Source organism: Lynx canadensis, chromosome A1 (genome assembly GCF_007474595.2).
Source record: "Lynx canadensis isolate LIC74 chromosome A1, mLynCan4.pri.v2, whole genome shotgun sequence".
Classification (NCBI taxonomy): domain Eukaryota; kingdom Metazoa; phylum Chordata; class Mammalia; order Carnivora; family Felidae; genus Lynx; species Lynx canadensis.
The window spans coordinates 46,312,450-46,331,304 of NC_044303.2; the positions used below are offsets into that span (position 1 = coordinate 46,312,450).

The 18,855-nt window shown below is 32.9% G+C and overlaps 1 protein-coding gene across 1 annotated transcript in view; it reads right to left on the minus strand.

Moving 5' to 3' along the window:
* DACH1 (dachshund family transcription factor 1) overlaps positions 1 to 18,855 on the minus strand; it is a 440,456-nt gene that overhangs the window by 114,614 nt on the left and 306,987 nt on the right. Inside the window, 2 exon segments of the mRNA XM_030311912.1 lie at positions 7,705 to 7,839; positions 11,010 to 11,145. Of these exon segments, the coding sequence (XP_030167772.1) occupies positions 7,705 to 7,839; positions 11,010 to 11,145 (271 nt within the window).

Consider the following 18,855-nt stretch of genomic DNA (forward strand, 5'->3'; position numbering starts at 1 on the left):
TAAAAATGTGAAAAATAAAACTAGTGTGAATTCCTCTAAAAAATATTGGAGGGGCATCTGACTTCAGTCCAGGTCATGATGTCACAGTCAGTGAGTTCGAGCCCCGTGTTGGGCTCTGTGCTGACAGCACTGAGTTTGGAGCCTGCTTGGCATTCTGTTTCTCCCTCTCTGTCTGTCCCTCCCCTGCTCGTGTTCTCTCTCTCTCTCTCTCTCTCTCTCTCTCTCTCAAAAATAAATAAACATAATAAACATAATCTCTCTCAAAAATAAATAAACATAATAAACATAATAATAATAATAATAATAATAACAACAATATTGGATTGTAAGCTAATATTTCCAAAATGAAGTTTCAATTTGGAGTAAATTCTCAAATAGACACACTGAAGGTACACATTACACACGTACACATAGATGACTTCCACACTAGACTATGTAAAATTTTAACCTGAAACTACCAAAACTAGAAATCCAAGGTAAGGCACTATGAAAATAAATTGCAGAATAAAAATGTAGAGATAATCAATTCATTAATTCAATAAACTACTTAATGAAGGAAATATAAAATAAAGGCATTTACAATGATTCATAAATAAATCATTACATGAAGGAAGTTTATATGTGGAACTAATATTTTAATAATCTACCAGTAATTTACTTTCTACTTCCCTTTTAATGCTATAAAATATTAACTATTGGCATAACTATGTAAAAATATTTCTTAAACAGTGAGGAAGTGAGTCATGCCTGTCAAAAGGGCTCAAGAAAATAAAGCAGACTAAGTGGAATAATTAATAGTCTATTATGGGTTTTCCATGAGGAAAAGACATTTTATCTGACTACAAATTAAACTACTACAAATAGGGGCACCTGGGTGGCTCAGTCAGTTAAGCGTCCAACTCTTGATTTCTGCTCAGGTCATGATCTCATGGTTCATGGGATCGATCCCCACATTGGGCTCTGCATTAGCTGACAGTGGCAAGCCTGCTGGGATTTGATCTCCCTCTCTCTCTACCCATGCCCCTTCTCCCAAAATAAATTTTAAAAACATTTTTAAAAACTACTACAAATATATTTTATATAACGTATCCCAAACTAGATACCCTCTAATCTTTTTTGCATGTAGGTCATGAAAATCATCAGGAAATGTTAATTTGATTCAACTTCCTAAGTACCCAAAAAACTTACCAAAACCTAAAGTTTACAAGTATCCTGGAGAAGACACTGAGGTCTTCTGTATCAGTAAATGGCTCTATTTCTTTTAATGATATCCATATAAATTATATAATAATAAATTCCCGGAAAAAGTAAATTTTACCTTAGGTGGAATTACAGTAGCTTATTTTATAAGTGGCATGTGTGAGTGGTTCAAAGATTAAATTCTTGTCCAGCAGAGAGGATTTCATCTGATTTGGGACCTTTTCTAATGTGGCCCATCCATATATAACACCTGATATTGCCTATGCTTTAAGTGTCAAGCATATTTGCTTCTCCTCAATACATTTATCAAATAAATTCAGGGTCAGTAAAACTGTATTGAATAAATTAAAACATTTTAATATCATAAAAATGTATTCAGGCAATTATCTTCACAATCTTTGACTTAGAAAATAACTGATTAACATACTTTACTCCTTTTTTTCCTTCAAAAACTGTGCTTATTACAATGTTGTCATATGAAATCAAAATATTTTCTAAGATACTGTGGCCTCAATATTCCTATTTAGGGTGAACCATAAATCACAATAACTATGATATTATTAATTGTAAACAGATAATATTCTAATTCAGTGATTCACAACATGTATGTTTCTCATCTATCAAATCGAGCCATATACCCATTAGTAATTTGATACTACTAATAATTTCATGGAATATTTAAGTAGGTCAAACATTCCAGACATGTATTATCTCATTTAACTCTGAAAGGTAATTTACTGTACCCACTAATGACAGACTCTGTGCTAGGTATACAAAGATGATGAGAAGATACAGCTTTTGCCCAGAAGAGTTTTGGGCTGAGCACTAATGAATAAAAGGAATATACATCCCAGGTAAAAACAAACAAACAAACAAACAAACAAAAAAACAACAAAAAAACAAAAACTGTATCATCTGGGAAAGGACAGAAGATATTTGAGAAACCTAAAAGTTCAGTGGGACAGAACAGTCAGCAAGATGCACAGAGAAAAACCTAATAAACACTAAAACCCATATTTTATATTACAGGTATGTCATAGGATTCACATAGTAGGATATTCTTAAGTTATTATTGAAGTGTTACAGCAAGTTCTGCTTCTCGAATTATAATTCATAAAATAATAAACCAGTGCCTTCATAAAATTTCACCTAAGTTTGACTTTGCATGTGCAATCTGCCATCTGCTCAAGAAAGAACTCTGGAATTCAGAGAAATTTGTTATTGCCTACTGTTATGAATCACAGAATTAAAAGTTATCATTATTAAGTTCAATACCTTTAACTCACATGCTTAGACACTGAAGGGTAAAGTCACATTAGGAAGTGTTTAGAGAATATTTTATAAAAGGCTTTGAGAGATGCCAAGAGAAATTTTATCTTAAGAATGAAAGTGAAGGAAAAGTTACACTGTTGGAATTTTAAAATGAAAATACTCAAGGCCCTACGTACTTTAACATTATCAAAATACAGAAATTTCTATAGAAAAGGGGCTTTTACTCTATACACTTCTATATAGTAACATGAGATGCTAACAGGTTAAGATTTGTGATATATGTGGGTAAAACAAAATAATATTTACTATTAATTTGTGTGATGTCGATCTAAATTTAAAAGAAGGCTATTTTTGAAGACTCAATCCTAATTCAAGTAAAATTAGAATTTTTAAACATTGAGAAATGTGCAAAAGGAAATACCCTTCAAAAAAATCATTTCCACAAACTTGAGAAAAGCGATGACATAGTCATTTTTAAAAAAGATGTTTTGTAGGAATATAATCTATATAGTTGGAGGCTAAGAATAAAACATTAACAAGAGGAAATACCCATACGGCCAGGTTGCTAACTACTTTTTTGCTTTCAGTGCCCTGTCCTTAAATTAAGAACACCAAAAGAAACCTTTTATACAAGTATGCTAACCATTGGAAATCTTGAGCATTGCCAACCAAACAAAATATGCCACAAAAGAAATGTTTTATGGCCTGAAGCAAATCCCCTGTATTTCCTGCTGCTTCTTAAATTATTTCTGCTTCTAAAATGGCATGAGTCACCAATGAAAGAAAGTCCTCAAGAGTCACCAACAAAAGAAAGTTTTCATGTTTTTTCGTGAAAACAAATAAGGGGAAAAGACTCAAGTATAGGGAAAATAAGGATACATATTAAGTAAAAGTATATAGCAACAAAGGAGAGAAAAAGGGACAGAGAAAGTTTTTGCATTTCATCTGGTTTACTATTCTGGCATTTGGTAAATATTTATCAATTCATTATGTCATTTTGGCATACTCAGTCCAAGACTGAAATACATTAATGTAAATAGATATTTAATAGTTCAACTATACATGCTTAAGTTTTCTATAATTGGGGAAAACTGACTATAAGCTTATCTGTATCATATTTTGATTTTTGCATATATTCAACTTAATTTTTAATTTAAAAATTAAATTTCATAATAAAAAATGTGCATATGAGACAATATGAAGGTATAAAACATGCTAAAAAATGTGTTGAAAACAGCAGCGATTTGAGAAAAAACAAGAAACAAATTATGTATGAGAGAGTAACATTGTACATTAGCATCAATGGACAAATATGCAGGGAATAGACAGTTTCCACATAAAGAAACAATGAGTCTGCCTATACAATTCAAATATCAATTATTACTGCCTATTCCACGAAATTAGACTGAGGGAAAAGATCAGCAATGATTTTAAAATCCAGAAAGCTTGATAGAACCTGGAATCTGTAAAAGTCAGAAGACATAACATTGGTTTTGGAGCTCTGAGCTCTACCAGTTTTCCTAAGCAAGTATCTTTGACAAAGTCCTTAGCTTAGTCAAAGTTTATAATAGCAAAAGGATTTCTCCTTAAACTTGGGATGACTGATACATTATTATGTCTATTACTTCTTGATATACTATACCAAGCTGTTTTTCACATTTATATTTTGAATGTACCTTACATTCTTCCAAGTTTCAAAAACCTATTAGCGTTTTTATTTTTAAAAATAAGGAATGAATTTATTCAGCAGCTAGGACTTCTGAATTTAAATACCTTCAGTTAACGGTGACTTAAATATTCTAATAGAGTGGAGTTGATAGTTTTTTAATATTAAGAAGATTTAAAAGTGCTTAAATATTACTGATGATTAAGACTTTAGATCACAGTGATTCTCAGCATACAAATTAATTTTGGTATCTATTTTTAAAATCAATGTTTTCTAAAGAATTATTATCTTTTGAATGATTTAAAGTGGTAAGCAGCAAATTACATATAGAAGTTTGAGCCTAAAATGACACAAACATATAATTAATTTCTCTACAAATGTCTCTAAATTAAGTTACTTGTTTTAATACAGATATGTGTAGTAAGAAAGTTACAGGGATAGTATCAGGCACATGATAAATGTAGTCATGAAAGACAACAATTTTTAATTTAGTAGACTCTATCAATCTGGAAAACCATGAATATTTACTATTAATTCAGTATGCTGAAAACTAGATAAAAGTGAGAGAGTATATATAAAAAAAAGAGCAACATAAAACACTTACTATAATAGTATTAACATCAATCACAATTTCTATGATCATATACCTACATTTGAAATCATGAGTTCAATGGTAGTTTTACATTCCTAGGAAGAATATTAAAATAAACATTTATTTTCCTTTATAAAATACACATTAAAATACTGGAAAACCTTGGGCATATAGTCTTTATTCTGACAGCAAAATTTCAATATGATAAGAAGTACCATTAATGATATAGAAAGTTTTTGTATAGATCATCTTCAGAACCTTCTACCATTTCATGTAAATGTAGCTTCTAGAAGTTATATAATTATACCTTTTCCATCCTATTATTCCTTAAAGAGTATAATATTTACAGTTGTTTTTACTTTCTTTTACTATCACTTAGGATCTCCTAATGATTCAACGCAGATCAGTATGGATTCATAGATTGCCTAGAAAATGTAATATACAGATAACTCCAAGGAGTTTATAGCCTTGTATTCGGAGCAGACCAATGAAAAAATAATTTCCAAAAAACAAGGCAAATATTGTAGTGAAGATTTTTGGAGCAGGCCTATAGGAAAAACAGAAGTGGACTCCCTCAATCAACCCAGTATGGTATTTCAGGAAAGGCTCCATGGTGGTAAAATTATAATAATTTAAAAATAGACAAATAGATAGAACTTAGGACTCATGAAAAAAATAGTTATGGAAATAGTAGGGAAACTCAACTTGAAGTATCAGTTTGTACAAAGCTGTCTACCAAAAATTCCAGTGGAACTCACTATTCTAATCATGTTACTGATCATGCCTTTGGTGGTGTTCTCACTACCACCTTTGGGCTTTGATATTTTACACCCAGCCCTTCTCCATTAGGTTCTGGAAAAAAATTAAGCCCTAATATCTTGACATCTATTATATGTCATAAAATAACTTCCCCCTTATGCATTCCATGTGAAATCAGCTATGTAGTATCCATGGGAAAATTGAGAAATGAATGACTCAATCATTTTCCGTAGGACTTTCTTCTTTCACAGAACCCTGATGGAGAATGGTTGATTAACTTATACAATGAATTCTTATATTTAAATATTTTTACTTAAAATTTACATCTCCTATGAAGCTTTATATTTTCTCATGATGCTATTTTTTATATTTCTACAAATAGGTTTTGATCAAATATAAAAGGTATATGTCAAAATATATGTAAGGTATAATATATAAAATATTTTCATTCATTGCTAAAGAAGAGCTTGTGAAAAAAATAGAATTACATATTTAGAGATCATCTAGCTCACTGATGCATTGCATATACTCCATCTAGCTTAGTAATAGCATTTGATATCAAATTTCAAAATGAAAAATTAAAAAGTTGCCTTAATGCTGCTCTCAATTATGCCTAGATTTTGACATATTGGCACCTAGAAAAGATTATAATTTTCTCACTGACATTCCATAATGCAGATAATCTTTGTTAAAAATTTTTTTAAATGTTTTTATTTATTTTTGAGACAGAGAGAGGCAGAGCATGATCAGGGGAGGGGCAGAGAGAGAGGGAGACACAGAATCTGAAGCAGGCTCCCGGTTCTGAGCTGTCAGCACAGAGCCTGACGTGGAGCTCGAACTCACAGAGTGTGAGATCATGATCTGAGCTGAAGTCAGATGCTTAACCTATTGAGCCACCCAGGCACCCCACACAGGTAATCTAATTTGTAGAAATAATGTACTCTTTCTCCCCAAAGGCTCAGCATGACTGTTTTTATGTTGAATGGAAAAAAAGTTTCATATAAGCATTTTTACTTTTTGTGAATAGTCTTTTTCTAAAAAGTTGCCCCACCCTAACTTTGTCTTTCTCTAATCATTTCTTTCTGTTTGATCATTAAATGCCCAATTTTATTTATTTTCCTTTTTGACAGCTAATTGTGCTTTTGGTGTTTTTATGTTTTCCAAAGAGTTAATCCTTTTTATAATGCTGATTATTTGGTATTCATGTCAAAAGATAGTCAAAGTACCCAGTCTATATTAATAAAATTTAAAAATATTAAATTAAGATGAAAAAGATGTGGAAGAATTCTTATAATCACAATTCAACCTTACTATTTGAAACACTAAATGTGCACCTCTAGCACAAATTTTTAACATGCATGCCAAAATAATATTTAAATTTCTTCATGAAAGTATTTTATGAAATAGGACATGAAAATACCAATATCTGCCTGTGAAAATGGATTAGGGTGATACAAATGAAATACAAATAGGAAACTTTCAGCTTTACACAATCTGGGCTTTGTTATTTGTTACATATAATATTTTTTTTATTTTTTAATACAAAATTTATTGTCAAATTGGTTTCCATACAACACCCAGTGCTCATCCCAATAGGTGTCCTCCTCAATGCCCATCAACGCCTTCCCCTCCCCCTCCCTCCCACCCCCACCATCAACCCTCAGTTTATTCTTAGTTTTTAAGAGTCTCTTACCGTTTGTCTCCTTCCCTCTGTGTAACTTTTTTTTTTCTCTCTTCCCCTCCCCCCATGGTCTTCTGTTAAGTTTTGAAATGCTACTAGTACATTGTTTGGTAAGATTCACTTCTATTTCCTCATTGATCCAATGATCACGTATATTTGAAAACAAAAATATTCAAAATAATGCTTCTATGTTATTGTAGCTCTATCAGGTAAAGAAAAATGACAATTGGCCCTAGTAACACTGAGAAAGACAAATAGTAGGTCTTTGGAAACTCAGTGATAACAATTAAAATAAACTGTCCTCATTTTAAAGGTACTGGAAAGTAAATTATCACCTACCTGTTGTATGTAAGGAAAAACAGCAGATTTTCATTCATACTTCTTTTTTGCTGAAGAGGCTTAATATTTACCTAATATTATAGGTTTTTAACATGTTTATATGCCATCTTTTGTGGGATTGAATCACTCATTCTATGATTAAAATCTAGTCCACATGTTGAACAGGAAAAACAAGGCCACATAATCATATATTACCTTTTTCAATATGCATCCTTTTCGATTCATGTCCCATATCATGACCAGCCAAATCTCCCTCTTTGGGCCCAGGGAGGACGTTTGGTGATAAACCCATCAGCATCTGGTTCATGGACAACCCATTCTGATGGACAGCTGTCAAGCCCGAAACAAAAGAACAAAGACAGAAACACCATAACACACAATGTTCAAACAAATTAATTAAACTCATTTGGACTCAAAAATAAATAAAATATGATGGTCTAAATTGGTATTATAATCTAACTCTAAGAATACTGAGAATTGGTAACCATGATAATCTTAAGAATAAGAAAAACAGTGGAAATGAAAACATTTTATCTTATTTTTATTTCACAAAGAATATAATATTTTTAATATCTGGAATACTTTTGAATGGCCATAACACTATGAGCACTAAAAGCTGTTAGCTTTCAACAAGATAAGGCACTGAAATAACTGTTTCAATATTCATAATCTATACTAGTCAATAAAACACAAGGTTTCATAGATACCAAAGTACTTCTTTAAAATTTGGATTTGAACTCAAACTTGAATATACAAGTGCCCAATTAATATCTATTAAATGGCTGAATGAATAAAAATAATAATTGCTTTCTTGAAGTATTGATAGTAACCTGTAACTGCTGAAATAATAAAGTAGATAACAAAACACCCTTATGATTTTCAAAATCCAGTCAATAAATTTCTTAATAAGTTGCCCATGAAAATCCTAGTTGGATGAATACATATGCCATAAAAACTTACCTTCTCTGAAAAAATAAGATTTTTTTTGAAAATATCATAAAACTATATTAGGAATTATCATTTGGAAATCACCATAGCAATAATTGTGTGAAGGAAGAATCTTCAGCAGATGATTCTAAAACGAGTGAAGTGAAAGTTTGATGAAAAATATAATATCCATGTAGTCTTAATATGTTTCCTCACAAGACTTATTATTGTTACTTATTACTTACAAAGGTTTAAAAAAAAAAAGTAACTTTACAGCAGAGAAATCTAGTATTTACCACCTTAACCAAGAGATAGTTATGACAAGTATGGGAAAAACAAACGTCTACTGGAATGATATACCAAGGGCATGCTATCATGCTTCTGTGATCCTTGCCAAAATTTCATAACTTAAGTCTAATCATGAGAAAACAAAAACATCCAATCTGAGGGAAGTTCTACAAAATAAATGGCCTATATACTTTAAAAAATATCAAGATACTGAAAGACAAAAAAGACTGAGGAATGGCTCCAGATTAAAAGAGACTAAAGGAATATGACAAGCAATTGCAACACGTGATCCTGGGTTGGCTTTTGGACCAGTAAAGAAAATCTTTTGCTACTAAAAATACTAGTGAGAAAAAAAATAAAAATCAATAATAGTGGGAAAGTTGGTGAAATTTGAAAAAGATTTATAGTTTAGAGAATGGCACTTCCTGATTTTGATCAATGCTCTGTGGTTATGTAAGAGAAATTCCTTGTTTCTAGAACATAAACAATGATGTATGTGAGGTAAAGAATCATGATGTCCACGATAGGAACATTAAAGTGCCATTAGGCCAATATCTCTTTCAGAGACACTGATGATCCGGTGAATATGGGTAACGAGTGTGAAAGAATTTTTTGTATTATTTTTGAAATGTCTGTTAGTCTAATTTTCAAAAAAACACATTAAAATATGCACATATGTGAACATGTATTTGCATATGTGTGTGTGCATGCATTTGTGTGCATGTGTACGTATTTCCATTTGGACAATCATGGTAGTCCAAGCATGCAAAAATTTCTCCCTTGTTCTATCAAGAATAAAAAAGAATACAATGATTAATTTAAAACATGAATGTACAACAAAATTATTTCAAATTGTTCCCTATCTGCCCATAATTTCCATTTAAGTGTCATGAAAAAATATTTTTCTTTCTCTAGGACAGTGCCTTTTCACTGACAACATCTTATAAAAGCATAAAAAATGAAATGAATATGCATCATAAAATCTAATGTCAGCACTGCACATAAGCATACAGAAAATATTTTATATGAGAAATTGTTTTAATGAAACCAAACTTTGGGAATTAAAGTTTGCCAGCCCCAGCAAATGTCATTGATTTGGAATGGTTATCAAATGATATTTTCACTTTTATTAATACACAATGATTATCATCTCTTACAAAATTAGGGAAATATGTTCTAGACAGGCCAAATCAAGTATTCATATTTAGAATTATGTTGAACTATATAATTATCAATAATTAACTACTTTTTAAATAATTGTATTACATACAATTTAACCTAATATTTCTTATCTATCTCAATAATATTCATATTAAGGATTTCTGCTTTATGCAAACATTCTTTATGATTTATAAAGACACTTTGTAGCACATGTTTTTCCTATTATAAAAATATTCTCAACAACCAAATAACTTCAGTAAGTTATGTGTAATTAGATATAGTTCATACCACAAACATGATTCCTTCAAATTAACTAAATCCTGGAAAGGATACAATGGATATTGATTCTGTCAACCGATATAGTCACTGTTAATATGTTCATTTTATTGGAAGAAAAGTATTAGATTCTTAACACAAAATACAGATAGAAAATAACCAGTTCATTGAATGGTATTTTTAACTTTACTCTTGATTTTCTTGGTTAAATATCTAAAAACGTTATCATGAAATACAATAGAGCCCCTGCTCTTTAGAATTTAATAATAATATCTGACAATGATATGCATCATTGACTTACTAATTCAAATCCTAAAATTTAAACAATTTAAAATTCTTCCATCCAGTGGTCATAAGAATGACAAAGCAATTTTTTTAAGTCTATCGTTTTGACTGTTACTTACTTTTATTTCTCTCTGTGGATATTTTTCTCAACGCAAGGGTGAATTCTGAAAATGGATAAATTTCAAGAACTGGTGGGGGGGGGGGAGGAGGGGACAAAGGAATAAAGTTGAATAATCCCTAAGCCATATACCTAGCCACTAGCTACCTGCGAGCTGGAGGTGTTTACTTCAGAAACTAATCTGGAAGGTTACTTTCTCTGTTTCATAGCTCAAATCTTTATGTGTGGCATCAAGGAGAGGGAGTTTATATCAGAACCTGTTAATGTAGTACCATACCTCATGATATTGCAAACTGGGAAACATAATTTTGAGAGATTGCTATTGCTACAGAGCTTCAGAACATGATACATCTGAGATCTATTTGGAATGAGGGCATTTTGATTAGAAAAGCCAGCTGCACCTAATAAAGTTTAAAATGGTGACAAGTAGAAGTATGAGACCTACGGATTCTGTCAGAAGAGCTCTCGGTCCGTGCCGGGGAGCTGGACACGCTGCTGCTGCGGTGTGATGATGGGTGGCTGCCAGGCCTCCGGCCCTCCTCCAGAGAGGGTGCAGGCGAAGGGCTGTCCGGGACTCGCTCCTGGGGCACCGCGGGAAAGAATTGGGGGAGAGAAGAGGTAAATACATGGGAACTTGACTTCCTTCGCGAGTGTTGATTTTCGTTAATGCAGTACTGTAGAAATGCAAAGGAAATAAATTCATCCTTCGCTGACATTTTAACCTTTCATTTGAACAAAGCCAAAGTAGGGAAAGACGAGTTAGCAAACTGGTTCTACAGGCAAGCAGATCAGCAGATGCCAATCCCCTCTTTGGATAAAAAAGGAGCCCAAGAAGGCAATCCTTTCATTTTTATTTTTTTAAGCTTACTTACTCATCAAGTGGGAGAGACAGAGAGAGAGAGGAAGAGGAGGGACACAGAGAGAGGGAGAGAGATAATCCTAAGCAGGCTCCACACTGTCAGCATGGAGCCCGACATGGGGCTTCACCCCATGACCCCTGTGATCATGACCTGAGCCTAAATCAAGAGTCCGATGCTTAAAAGACTGAGCCACCCAGGTGCCCCAAAAGACAACCATTTCAGAGCCTATTAGACAACACAAAATAACAGAACAAAGCAGGTTTCAATTCTAGACAATTATCAATTTAAGGAAATCCCTAGATTCTATCGCTTCAGCAGTGTCTAAGGATCATTTAGCACACAAATTATCAATGTGACAGACCATAATAACAATACCAGAGGAGTTATTCACAGCTATTTCATCATGGCACTGCTCTGGACACACTTGGATGGTCACATTTTAAGGCATCATAGAAATCGATTATTATTTAACATTGGAATAATTTTGTTTGATTCAAATAATTTTCAGACTACCCCCTTCTCTTAGCTCCAATTCAACCACATATATGTATTAGGAGAAATTCATGAAATACATATTAGTTGTAGCCCAGGGAAACTTGGTATTGTATTTCCTGATACTATTTTGTTAACACATTCGTCCCATTCCATATCTCCCCTGCCAAGCCCTGAACCTTCCCCCTTAAACTAATGTGCAAATATATGATATAACTGCCTCCAATGAACTATTATGGTGTTACAGATTAAATAAGATACCTACTTATTAACATTTTCTTCTTTGAGCAGTAATATATTTATACCTTCAGACATCAAGGCACATAGGCCTTGAGGAACTGTCTTTTCCATAATTAATAAATATTTGAATGGTTAAAAGCAAACTACATATGTAATAAATAAAATTAAATAAATAAATAAATAAATAAATACTTATTCAGGTGCAAAAATGCAAATATTAAGAGAGCAGGCTTTAAAAAATATAAAAGAAAAAAAAAGTTCTAAAATAACTAACTTGTGAGAGGTCAACTGACCAGTGAGAATGAGGGTCATGCATATCTTTGGTCTCAGAGGCCCCATTGGTCTGGTCAGATTCCCATTAGGATGGTTCCTGGTCCTGCTTTGCATTAGAATCACCTGGGAAGTTCTTAAACATGCCTATGTCTGGGCTTTGCTCCCAGAGATTCTGGCTTACTGAGGATTAGGGGATGAATTGTGTCTCCAAAAAGAGTGCAGTCCTGATCCCCAGTACCTAAGAATGTGACTTCATTTGCAAAGAAGTTTTTTTGCAGCTGTAATTAGTTAAAATGAGGTCATACAGGAGTAGGGTGGGCTTTTAATCCAACATGACTCGTGTCCTTACAAGAAGACATTGTGAAGAAATGAGAGAAAATGTCCTATGAATAGAGAGGCAGAATTGGGCTTTAGAACTGAGTTACCAAGAATGCCAAGGATTTCCAGCAACCACCAGAAGCTATGGAGAGACGAGGAATAATTCTACCTAGATCTCAGAGGAAGCACGGCAATGCTGACATCTTGATTGCAGACTTCGGGCCTCTAGAATGTGAAAGTATACATTTCTGTTGTTTTAAACCACCCAGTTGATGGTGCTTTGAAACAGCAGCTATATACACTGAATCAGAAGTAGAGCCCAGACATCAGTATATTTTTAAGACTCCAGGTGATTTTAATGTGCATTTAAAAGTGAGCACTGCTGGTCTCATTCCTGTTTAATTTTTCAGTCCTGATTATTGTTGATAAACATCTTCCACATATATGCTAAGTCTTTTGAAAAAGCGTGACAAAGAAAACGAAAATAACCAGAAAAAATGACCAAGCCCTCTTCCAAAATTCATGCCTAAACCAGTTTCCCATTATATATATTCCATGGAATAAAAGAAGTAGTCCCATAAGAAACTTCATGACCGAAGCTTTGAGAGGTCTCTCAATACTGTAGCCAAAACAAAGGAAAAGAGAAACAACAACAACAACAACAACTAAGATCTTTCAAGAGTTTCAATGCATATTAGAATCTTGTTGTAAAGATAACATTTTGAACTTTAGGAGCTTTTGGACTAAAGTGTGTGGGTTGGTTTCTGTAAATGACAATTAAAACCTCCCACAGGAGAGATGTAGTATCAATATTATATAACACTAGCCCTTTACCTTAATTGATTAGAGGTTAAGTGCTCTATTTTCTACAAACAGCAAAACTGGTATGTAGGTAAATGTAAACCTGACACAATATATTGTCCTACCCGAGTCACATGGGGTTGCATTTGAAAGACCGAAAATAAGCAAATGAGAGAGAGAAGTGAGGCAGAAGAGAGGAAAGAGGAAGACATAACCCCTCAATATTAATATTTACAATTAGCTTGTTTAGGGAAGTTTATGACACATCATACATTTGTTATACTAAGGAATACCAATATAAGATGGTATCCAACTGTGCAATTTGGAGGTGAAAATATTTTGTAATTGGGGCACCTGGGTGGCTCAGCCAGTTAAGCGTCTGACTTCTGCTCAGGTCATGATCGCACAGCTTGTAAGTTTGAGCCCCGCAGCAGGCTCTGTGCTGACAGCTCAGCATCTGGAGTCTGCTTTGATTTCTGTGTCTCCCTTTCTCTTTGCCCCTCTCTCTGTCTCAAAAATAAATAATAAACCATTAAAAAAATTCAAACTATTTTTTTTTTTTCAACGTTTATTTATTTTTGGGACAGAGAGAGACAGAGCATGAACGGGGGAGGGTCAGTGAGAGAGGGAGACACAGAATCGGAAACAGGCTCCAGGCTCTGAGCTGTCAGCACAGAGCCCGACGCGGGGCTCGAACTCACGGACCGCGAGATCGTGACCTGGCTGAAGTCGGACGCTTAACCGACTGCGCCACCCAGGCGCCCCCTATTTTTAAATCTATGTCTCAAATAACACAAAAATGAACATATCAGTTATTTTTCCAAACTAAAAAAATCAAAGAAGCGGGGCGCCTGGGTGGCGCAGTCGGTTAAGCGTCCGACTTCAGCCAGGTCACGATCTCGCGGTCCGTGAGTTCGAGCCCCGCGTCGGGCTCTGTGCTGACAGCTCAGAGCCTGGAGCCTGTTTCCGATTCTGTGTCTCCCTCTCTCACTGACCCTCCCCCGTTCATGCTCTGTCTCTCTCTGTCCCAAAAATAAATAAACTTTGAAAAAAAAAATTTAATAAAAAAAAAATCAAAGAAGGTATACTTCTAAATGACCTGAGGTCTTTAGTCCACACGGCAAACAAATAACCTAAGTTTCTAAAAAACAAAAAGATACATGATTTAAAAGAATAGAGAATTCATAACTGGATGCTGAAAGTTACTTCCTATCTTCTAATTGCAATTATAAATCCTTTTCTTTTTAACATTCACTCCTACCCTAAATTATGAAGCAAACTATACATTTATTATGTGTCCAGTTTAATGAGTTCTGTCAAGATCTAGAACATGCCCATAACCCCAGAAAGATTTCTCATGCCCTTTTCCAGTCAATTCCTCTGATTCTCATAAACAACTACTTTCTGAATTCTATCACCGTAGAGTAGATTTTCTGGTTCTAGAATTTCATAAAAATGAAATCATATAGTAAATTCTTTGTTTCCGGCTTCTTCACAACAAAATGGTCTTTGAGATTCATCCCTGATATTGCATGTGTCATTAATTTACTCTTTTCTACTGTTGAATATATTCAACTGCACAAATATCCCACAGTTTGTTACCCTCTCCCCTCCCCCAAATGGCAATAAGGTCATGTACTTAACTGCTTGAAACAACACTGTACTTAATGTGTCTTTCCAGTAGCTATTCAGATATATCTTGGAAAAAGCATTCTTAATCCTTTATGTATAATACTGTATACAATTCATTTATAGTCTGTATAAATGTATTAATAAGTTATGCTACAGCTAACTGCATAAATGACCAGAGATACACTAAAAGGAGTCTAATCTTGATTTCTAAGAATTCTAATAAAGAGAACACAAATTTGTCTAGACTTTAAAGGTCAATTCCTCATACATCTGGCTCTCACACACAAAAGTACATGGTATGTATTGGAAAAAGAACAGTATATATATATACATGGGTGTGTATATATATATATATATATATGTACATATATATATATATATACTGAACAAAATGTTTATATATAAAGATTATATATTATCATTATATATTATCATTATATAATATAATATTATATTATGTACAATATATTAATATATAATGATAATATATGTATTATCATTATATATTATAATATATAATAATTATATCATTATATATTATCCTTATATATATAAACATTATAATATATATGTATATATTATGTTTGTTTCTTTGTTTATTTATTTATTTAGAGAGCTAATGGGAGAGGGGCAGAGAGGCAGACAGAATCCCAAGCAGGCTCCACACTGCCAGCGCCGAACCTGATGCAGGGCTCGAACTCATGAACCATGAGATGGTGACCTGAGCCTAAATCAAGAGTCAGATGCTTAACTGACTAAGCCACCCAGGCACCCCAAGAACACTCTATATTTTTCTTTGCTGAAACTAAAATTTTATAAACTAACCATTCTATTTTCTTCAAAAAGTCACTTTGACAATGTTAATTCATCAATACATTTTAATATTTCTCATAATAATTATGTAAGTGATCATATATGCAGTGGCACATGTTTGGATGCACAGAGATAAAGTGCAATCTTGAAATAAATCATTCCCTCTAAAGTCATTTTGCAAGTCTGAGTTTCCTGTCATAATAGATTTCTTACTGGTGCTAATGGAAAGCATGAGAAACTGATTTTTTTCCTGAGATATTTAACTCATAAAATACTCAAACACTTAATGCATAAAATTTTGGCAACAATAATTATGCCATTAAAAATAATTATTTATTTTATTTTCCACATAAGTATAAAAATTATTTCATTAGTCAACATATTTAACTGGCAAAGCTTCCCTTGATATTCCTTTCATTCATGCATTATTCACTTATTCATTTATACATTCAAAATACTCTAAACATCATATACTAAACTAGGTAAAAAATAAACTGGATTTAAATCTAATGTAAAATACACCTTAAAAGCATAATTGAAGGCTTAGAAAATGTAGGTGAAATTGTATTTAATTTAGCTTTAGCTTATTTTTACTTTAATTATAATTGTTTCTCTAAGAACAAAGGATACAAAGACAATACTTAATACTTTGATTTAAAGAAAATATTTTAATTTATGCAAATTTTTATTATTTAAAAGCTAAGTATTCAATTGAAACTTTCTGTAAATTGAGACACAACATATTCAGTCATTTCACTTAATGTATAATTTCAATCTTTGGAACATGATGTATTGTTCTTTGAAGAATTTCATTAAAGTAAAATCCACTGAGCAAGTAAGATTTGAATACATTGTTGCACAATAAATTAATTTATTTCAACAGCTTAATTCTTTTATCATATTTATATGCTTGCCTTTCCAGAGTATGCTATAAGATGGAGAATAATGGAGACAGTAAAGAATTGCTTAGGAGAGAATCTCATAATTATTACTGAAACAAAATAGATAATGAGTTTTATTCAGACATAATAAGAAAGAAGCAGTTCAATGTCTATAGGAAAACTATGTAAACTGGATTTATCATTTCATTTGTGTAATACCCTTTAACCTCCAAGATGGGCCTGAAGTAGGACAAAGAGGAAGAATATTTAATTTAATACTTCAACACGCTGCTTTATAGTCCTACATCATAACTCCACCAATCAATAAAACACAATCCTTTGCAATGTTCCATCTTTATAAAACCAGCCACAATAATAAATGAGAATTTAAGAGGAATACCCTCTCACACACAAAAAAAAGGTCATACTAATAAACTAATGGTAGCAGAATAACAATAAAGAAAAAGCTGCATTTATTGTTTCTGGGTAGAGCAAGAAGTATTAGTCTCCAAGATAATTCAGAATCAAAGGTGGAATTCAAAATAGTGTATTCCAAAATTCTAAAACAAAAAGTATAAAATGCTCAGTATTACACATGGGGCAATTGAATATTTAAAAATTACATTACCACAGCTGCCTCCTGTCTATCACAAAATGCATTATATTTTATCAACTGAAAATATTTTCTTAATGTGAGTCTAAATAATCACAACCCACTCACAATTCATTTCTCTAAAGGATTATTTCATTTAGCTTCATGTTGCTCCCTTTTTAATTATCTGGATTTTCATATGTTTATCAGTTAGAGATTCCATCACTGAATACGTTATAGAAGTGGAGAGAGGATAGTTGTAACATTAAATGTTATCATGATATAACTTTTAACTTACAAAATTGAAGTTGACTAGCACTTTATAACCCAAACTCCTGAGATTTAAGACAACTCAGACCTATTCATTTATTCAAAGAACATTTACTGAACATCTAATATGTGCCAGTGTCCTAGGCTCTGGTCTTACATATACAACTAAGCAGAACTGATGAAAATCCTTTCCCTCATGGAGTGTGTATCTTAAGCGGTAAATGTTGTTAGTGGAGTCCAGAACCATATATGCACAGTGATGAAGTGTGACATCTAAATTTCCTTGCTCTGGAAAAATTATCAGACAAAATAAATAGTAGAAATAGGATTCTGGATTCAGGAAAAAATGTTTCAAAGTAGTTCTGGAAGACACAGTAAACAATGCTAATATACTTGCAGCTGGTCTCTACCTTCTGTCTGTCAGGCAGACACCATCAAAATTCCGTGACTCAGAATTCTAAATTGAGGTTCCAAGGAATATTTACGTAGCTCTTTTTGTTTGTTTTTGTGATGATACACAAGAAATACTCAATGTTTCTAAATGTAAAACTGGTAGAACCCATGAGTGTAATCATAAACAACTTAGTTTTATACCACTGTCTTCTTCGAACTTATTCAGTGGTGGTAGGGGACTATATGTCTTCCCTCATCTGCATGAAAATTCAGGTATCCTCATAATTTCAGACTACTATTTTTTAATATATAAAGTCCTACAGTTACTTCAAACAACCACATATAGTCTTGGATCAGGGATTATAATCCATCCCTATGTAATAATAAATACTATCATCTTAATCAAAAGATAGGACTTCCTCTTTTCACACATTCAAGGAAGGGGGAACAGAGGGAGGAGAGAAAGAGAAAAAAGGTAAGTTTCTGACTTGGCCGTTGCTGCCATTCATTAACTGGCATCATTCTCTCTGTGCATGACAAATGTTTAAACCCAATTTTTATCCAGTTAAGGCACTGTGTATGTTGTTAGAGGCCACCACCACACTGAACTGGTCCTATGCAGTTCCGTAAGGGTGTCATTCATCTCTAGGTCTCTCAGTCCCCTAAATGTCCTACATAGTTAAGTATGGATGCTTGATTTAAGTTGAGTTTGCAGTGAGACTTCTT